Source organism: Lacerta agilis, chromosome 17, assembly GCF_009819535.1.
Source record: "Lacerta agilis isolate rLacAgi1 chromosome 17, rLacAgi1.pri, whole genome shotgun sequence".
Lineage (NCBI taxonomy): Eukaryota > Metazoa > Chordata > Lepidosauria > Squamata > Lacertidae > Lacerta > Lacerta agilis.
In genome coordinates this window covers 37,015,017-37,022,661 of record NC_046328.1, presented here as the reverse complement: position 1 = coordinate 37,022,661, position 7,645 = coordinate 37,015,017, and the positions used below count along the sequence as shown (strand labels likewise).

Sequence of the window (7,645 nt, the reverse complement as noted above, 5' to 3'; positions counted from 1 at the left end):
AGCTAACAGTACAGCGAAGACTAAACGCAATCTAGTCAAACTGCAAAAACAACTTAAACTCTTGCTCCTATACTGAACCCTTCTGCCTAATAAAGAGTTCAAGAAACTGAAGTCTACAAGCCTCTCTCATACTCTTCCTCCAAGATTCAGATTTATTTCGTGCATAGGCCATGTCTTACATTGCTAAGATTTGAGAAATTTTATACTTAGAGACAAGTATGACATTCTTTTGTAAGTTTGTAAGTTTAAAATAATTGGCTTTAAAGAAAGCAAGAATCAAAATAAAGAATGAAGGTAAAAAACCTTAGATTTGTTGAAAATGCCTCCCTTGGCAACCATGAGGAAAGAAAAAAAAAATTAAGGGAAAAAAGAAAGGCGCTCAGCTGTACTTGGATGGTTGTTCAGTAGTCACCTGGCAGAACCAAGCTGTTACTGCAGTATGGTACATCTAAAGGTAGGCCCAGATAATGTGACCTTTAGAGGGCTAAAGAGTAAAGAGCTGCAAAACCTGAATCTAATTACAGTACATTAAAAAAAAACTCTTTTACAACCTTTCCCAAAGATAAATCTCTTTAAGAGTATACACTTTGTACAGTTTCAGCCACAAATGTACACACATTTCTGTTGACATCCCAGTGAAGGTTTATACATATTTACACTATTGCGCTCCATGTCTTGGGAGCTATGGCAGTGTACGCTTCCAAGGGGAGGGCAGAGGAGAACAGGAAACAAAAACTGAAGGGAATACATAGAACAGGATCAGCCCTTGATGCAATGAGATGGGTTCAGATTTTGGAGTTTTCTCTCTCCACAGCAGACACAACACACCTGTGCCAGCGAACAGATAAGGCATTTGCAGTGTTCACCTGAAGGTCCTTCATTTTGCTCACCGCACAAAGCATCTTGCACGTCACCCCTAACACACCACTCTCTTCTCTGAAGGTGATCATTTAGATACCCCGTTTGGGCGTATGGTCACAGTTCTGTGCAAACAGAACACTACCTAGCACATCCAACAGTTCTTATAACAAGCCCAATGTGGCTGTGGGTTCATAGTCCAAGCCCAAGACTGTGCTCAGGTGGGCTTTAGTCCTCTTAGCTTCACCTCTGGAGGAAGCGGAGTGCGTGTTCCTTGGCTTGAAGGATCCCATTTGTAAAGACATCCTTGTTGGTGACATTCTAAAACTGACAGTTCAGACCAAACTTTCCATGGGATTTCGAGGTGTTTTAATTCTCCCGTCAACTTTCAAAGAACGGCTCAGTTTTCTAGTCACATTAGAACAGGACAGTCCAAGCTAGCTCCTCACTGGGAGCACTCCTTGACTCACCGGATCATGTAAGCCAAACCTGCTCCTATTCCAGCCACGCCTGCAAAAGCCATCAGAACGCTTCTGATACTGCCTTCTACGTCCTCTACATGGAAGAAATCAACAAATCCCTCCTAGAAGAAAGAATTGCATTGTTAATTGCTTTTAAGCACTGGCAGCCATGTGTGTCTGACTGCTTCAAAGAGAATTCGCAGCAAGAATGGAAGGTAAAACTATGTACTGAGCAAAGTTCAACATCCAGCAATTCTGAGTCCAATCCGCTCCCCATTTTCAACAACCACAACCGCAACCACGCACACACAAACAATGTTCCCTTTGTGGGAAACCAATTTTAGTGTAGCTCTTTAAACATCTCATGACAGATATTCACTCTATTTATGGAGAGTTAACATAGGGAGGCAGCCCTAAAATCTGATGAAGCATGCATTCACTTCCTGAAAAATCAGCTACAGGAAGGTATTGGTGTATCCAGGTTTGGATTTTGACTGGGAAGTTACAAGGGAAAGGGGCAGCACAACAGCGCCTACCATTCAGCCCCACCATGACTCACTTACCCAGGCATTATTGTTGAGGATCCATTCCCGTTTGTCTGTAACCAAAACCTCAGTGATGATCTCTGCCAAAGGACCGATGGCACTCTCCTGATTGATGCTCTTCAGATGTTTGGCAACAAAGGCACCAAAAGAGATGAGAGTCACAATTCGACCCCAGTTTGTTATGCCATCACTGAAAAGGTGCTTTGCAACTTTTGACACAGTCTTCAGGTCATCCTCTTTGTTTATTTCAATCTTCCTAAGCATTCCTGAAGAGAGAAAAGATGGGAGTGAGCAATAAGCAAGCATACAAGGAACACAGGTGAAAATACTGAAAATCCCACATTTAAGTGTGCAAGAAGTTTTAACAATCAAAATCATTAGCAAAGCAGTTTAATTTTCTCCCCCCCCCCTACTCTTTGCTCTTTGTTTTTAGAAGGCAAGGAGGCTATAGTACTTGGTTGAATGAGCAATGGATTGTGGGTGGGCATTAAGAGTCTGAGCCTGAACAGATGGAATGTTGATGGGATAAGGTTGCTCAGAGGTCTTATTGGCAAGAGCGTCCCACTCCCCAATGAGACAGGGAGTGAATGTGCTGTCCTAGGTGGGAGGCAATTATTACTTAGTTTAGTTTTTATCTGGTTAGCTGTCTTTGTTGTACAAAGTGATTGGTTGGGATTTTGTAACTGTAGACTTTTATTTGATTATTAATATACTGTATTGCATTTGGTTTCTATTTTGTGCTGCTTAAAAATTATTTTACATTGTATTTGCTTCCCATGTTGTACATTGCTTTGAGATTCGTTTAAATGGTTTTCACTTCCTATTTTGATGTTCTACTGTTTTTTTATTTTGACTATCACTATGAATTCACTTGAATACAAAGTGATTGTCTGAATAAAACTAGTAAGTTCTAGCACTTTCTGAGAAGAACATGAAAATGTTCTAGAGCTGCTTTGGAGTTGCAGATCAGCAGCTTCCTGTTTCAGAGTCCAATACTCAAACTTAACACAACTCCTACATGCAGCCATTGATACCTGCAGCCCTAAGCCAAAGCCCAGCTCTAGCGTCTAACTAACAGCGTTGCTTCAACTATTTTTAATACAAAGCAAGGTATCCAACAGTCATCATGCTTTGAGCTAGTGGTTGAAGACTTGAATCCTGGCAGTGCAATTTTGTCCTTAAGCAGCCTTCAACTATTAGCCACTGCTACTTAAAAGAAACTTGAGGAAGCTGAAATCCAGAAGTCAACAAGGAAATGACTAAAGCTTGTTCATTTTCATGATTCAGGAACAGGGATGCTTGCATCCGCATTTGGGAGTTGCCCCAGAGCAGTCTTTATTCTACTGTGGAGAGGGAATGATTCAGAAGGCTTAAAGCAAACCATTAAACATAAGTCTAATGAAATTTGTTCTTATACACTAGATGAGTGAGCCAAGTCCTAACCCTTCCTAACCCAGAAAACAAACAATAGCCCTGTGGGAAGTCTGTGCCATTTTGACTTCTGTATATGCAGGATGTAAGGAATGTTCTACACTCTCACAAATGGGAACTGTCAAAGCTTTTCTTGCCCATCCACACCACAAAAACCTGAGCAGCTCAGCCACAAGGGTAGCTGGGAGCGAACAGTCAACTGGAGGACATTGACTTAGAGGTGGCAAACCATAGAGGCTCTCTAGGAGTGTTCAAACTACTGGGGGTTATTTTAAGGCTACTTTCCAACTGTAAATAGTCAGTGCCCTAGCTAATGTAATATACTAAAATTAAGTCAAATGAGAATGGCAAAGTGCTTTTAAATAGCAAACCTACTCCAAAGCAACTCAGAAGGAAGTTAGTTGTTCACAGCAGGAGCCAGCTAATCTTTTATCACCATGTTTACAATGAATTATATTTCACTTGCTAGGCAGGAGCAGGATGTCAGCAAGAGCTAATCTGTACCCAGATTACCTTCTGCCTGCAAGAGTTTCTCCCCGCCCCCACTGTCAAGCAAACTAAATTCAGTTTCGTTTCTGCTGGGCTTGGTGCTTTCACAATGACTCCTTGCAGCAAAACAGGGTGGGAAGGGAAGGCAGGCTGGGCCACCCACACACTTCTGGCTGTCAGGGTGGCCTCTCAGAAGCCTGAACTCTACTGGAAATCAGGAATCTGGCCCAAACTGCACAGAACTGAAGTCAACCAACCATACTCAAATGTGCAACCTTTCAGTCCATGGACACATCAGGAACTTTCCCTTCAACATCCCCATTTACTCTTTTTAAACTTCTCCCCTTTACTTGCCCCTCCAACACATTCCCCTTCCACCCATCAATTTCCTCACAGCACCCCCAACTTTGCTACGTTCCCATCCCAAGGACACCCTGATCCACTATGTTTAGCTCCTCACCTTCATTTTTTCCCCTCAGGCAACCTGCTTTCCTCCCTCTCCCCTCCCAACCCCTACTCTAGCACTTCACTAGCCCTACAGGTGCTCACCTCCATTTCCATTCACCCCTTACAGCTGACACCCCCAACTTTTCTTTGCCCTGCACAAACTCCTTTCATGCTCTTCCCTAAACACCCCTTAGTGAGCACTTCCCCTCCTCTTCCTTCCCCACAGTCCCTTTCAACTTCAGTACGCTGCTGCACTTCCTGCTAGTGCTGTTAAGGATTTGTTTTTGCTTTTTTATTACGATAAATCTTGTATTTGTGAACCACCTTGGCTGCTTTAAGAGAAAGGCAAGATACTAAAATGTCAGTAAATGTGAGATGCTGATACCGTTTCCTCCTCTCCACACCCCATGACTCAAGCCCCCCATCAGTTATTACTCCTCACTGTTTCCTCCCAAGCAAGCAAACACCCCCATTTCCTTCCCACTCATTCTAAGAAAGCCACACTTCGACTCGTGTGTGTGTATGTAATTAGAATAATTTTATTTTAAATGTCGCTTTTCTCATCAGCCACCCAGGAAATATTGCTGGGGAGTGTTCCAGTCTGTCAGCTTGCCTGACTGGCTTCAACTAGCAGTCAGGCACTTGGTGTCCTAAGTCCAGGCAGTGGGGTACAGTTCCAGAAGATTAGGCAGGCATCCTCTTGAAAAACTTTTATGCCAACAGGCCTCTGCAAAGGCTTTTATTTTCTTAAAATGAAGCAGCCATTGTTATGGTTATTCTGTATTTTTTATCTCTTCCATAAATTTTGTTGCATATATCTCTGGTGTTTTGTATCTGTAAATAGTTCCCACAAAAAGGCTGCCCAAATAAGGCCCATGGCCTTCTGCTGCAGGCTCTCCTCACAGGATAAAAGGGTCTTTACCAGTTTGTTAGACGTATGGTCTTTTCTTGCATGTACTTCCTGTTTTTTGTATATGTTTATCATCTTCATTGAAAATAGCTTCTGTTTCATTTATTTAATGAGGCATCATCATAGCTCAAGGACACATTCCAGCCAGGCAAAGAATGCTTAAATATGCAATAGTCAGAGCCTGGAAAAGGGGGTGTGATCTCAAGAAAAGGCACAATCCCCCCACCCGCACCATCATCATTATGGATAGAAGCTAGCTTGGGTTGCTTTGCCGGCAAGTTATAATCTCCCCCCTGCCCTTATTTGTAGACCCCCTTCTGGCTTTCTTCTTCCCTTGCCCTTCCACCCCCCAATTTAGGGTGCCAATCTGGGACTGAGGGGGCGTGGCCCCAGAACAGACTCCTCCCCCAGTATTCATTATTAAGGCTTACTCACTCTCCCTCCCCCCCCTCCACCAAATTATGACCCCGCAAAGAGGGTGCCAACCCGGTCCTGTCGGGGGCAGTGTGCGGCCTAAAGAACTGGCACCACGCCCACCTCCTACTGCTCTTGTAAGCCGCCCTGGCCCCTTTCAGAGCGGCTTGCAGTAACCTCGACACACTGAATAAACGACGAGAGCTTTCTCCTCGCAACCCTCCTGCCCCTCATCTTCCCACACCCTCGCCAATTCCTCCAACCCCTTCCCACCTTGGCCCAACTGCGATTCCAGCACAGCGGGGGGGGGGGTTGGGCTAGATGACCTCGGGGGACCCCTCCCCCCTCTGCCGCGGCTCCCATCACCCACCTTGGAAAGCCAGCTGGTGCTTGTCGAGGATGTTGTCCCCGACCCGCCGGAGGGTCTCTAGCGCCTGCGCAGCGCCCGGCAAGGAGGCGGCCTCCTCCTCCTCCTCCTCGTGGGTGGTCCCCAAGCGGCCCAGGAGGCCCTTCAGGATCTTCTTCCCGCCGCCGCCGCCGCCTCCCGACGGCCCTTTGGCGTCCGCGTCGCCCGAGGCGGCCTCTCGCAGGTACCGGCTCACCAACTCCAGCGTCAGTTTGCGCAGGTCGTCCGGGGCGGGCGCCGCCGCCGCCGGCACCACCACCACGTCGTCGTCGTCCCCCTGCGAGGACGGTATGGACTCCAGCGAAGGGCTGGGCGAAGGCAGGCCGCCCGTCTCTCCGGCCTCCGCGTCGTCGTCGTCGCAGCCGTCCAGCTCTCCCTCAGGGAGCGCCAGCGCCAGGGGCCGCGCGGCTCCAACGGCCGCCGCGGCGGGGGAGCCAATCAGCGCGCGGGGCGCTACTTCGAAGGGCCCAATCCGCGCCAGGGGCCCCGCGAGGGGCGCCCCGGAGCCAATCCGTGCCAAGGGGCCCTCAGGGAAGACGCTGGCCCCCCAGCCGCGCCCAATCCGAGGCGAGAACGGGCCGGCGCCCTCAGAGCGGCCGTTGGCCGTGAAGACGGCCGCGGCGGCTGTGGCTCCGTTGCTGCTGCTGCCTCCGCCTCCGCCGGCCCCGGGGGATACCGGCGTGGCGGGCGCCATGCTCGGTGCGCCTCCACAATACAGCACCACTGACTTCTTATTAAACATGGCGGCCTCCTCGCAACTTTCCGCGATCTCCGAAGCTCGTCGCGCAGAGCTGTGAGAGGGGAGAGGAGGCAGCGGGGAGGGTCTTATAAAGGTTCTGACGCGCTGGCGTCAGAAGCGACGTGGCATACGACGTGAGCTTAATATAGTGACGGGAAAGGGAGGGGAGGTGGGCGTGGCTAAAACTGGCCACCGTAGATGTTTAAAGGATAGAAGAAGAAGCCCGCTTTTGTATAGGGAGCTTCTTGGTTGCTCCATTGTTCAGGGCCGGTTAGTAGGCTTCCGGGTGGCTTCCCAGAAGATTAGCCCCTTTCCTTCTGATGGTCTTTTCTTCTGTCGCCTTGCCAATCTAGCCCAGCATCCTGTTCTCACAGTAGACAGTTCACCTAAGAGCAGGGAGTGCATATGAGACCCGTGGCCAAAGTTTTGCAGTTCTAGATCCGGGTTTTGCCATACTAGATCTGTTTTTCGTTTTTGCATTTCTAGATTAGAGGTGTGCCATTTTAGATTAAAGGTGCAAGATAAAGGGACCCCTGACCATCAGGTCCAGTCGTGTCCGACTCTGGGGTTGCGGCGCTCATCTTGCTTTATAGGCCGAGGGAGCTGGCATTTGTCCGCAGACAGCTTCCAGATCATGTGGCCAGCATGACAAAGCCACTTCTGGCAAACCAGAACAGTGCACGGAAACGCCGTTTACCTTCCTGCTGGAGCAGTCCCTATTTATCTACTTGCACTTTGACGTGCTTTCGAACTGCTAGGTTGGCAGGAGCAGGGACGGAATAACGGGAGCTCACCCTGTGGCAGGGATTCGAACCACCGACCTTCTGATCAGCAAGCCCTAGACTCTATGTTTAACCCACAGCACCACCTGGGTCCCCATTTTAGAGTAAGGGTAAAGGTAAAGGGACCCCTGACCATCAGCTCCAGTCATGTCCGACTCTGGGG

General features: G+C 48.2%; 1 protein-coding gene across 1 annotated transcript; it reads right to left on the bottom strand.

Moving 5' to 3' along the window:
- Positions 1-532: 532 nt before the first annotated feature.
- On the bottom strand, positions 533-6,767 carry MCL1 (MCL1 apoptosis regulator, BCL2 family member). The gene is made up of 3 exons (XM_033174552.1): positions 5,926-6,767; positions 1,883-2,130; positions 533-1,441 (listed from the first exon to the last, which is right to left on the bottom strand). Exons 1-3 carry the CDS (start codon positions 6,701-6,703, stop codon positions 1,325-1,327), a joined length of 1,143 nt encoding a protein of 380 aa, XP_033030443.1. The 5' UTR covers positions 6,704-6,767; the 3' UTR covers positions 533-1,324.
- Between the last annotated feature and the right edge of the window lie 878 nt (positions 6,768-7,645).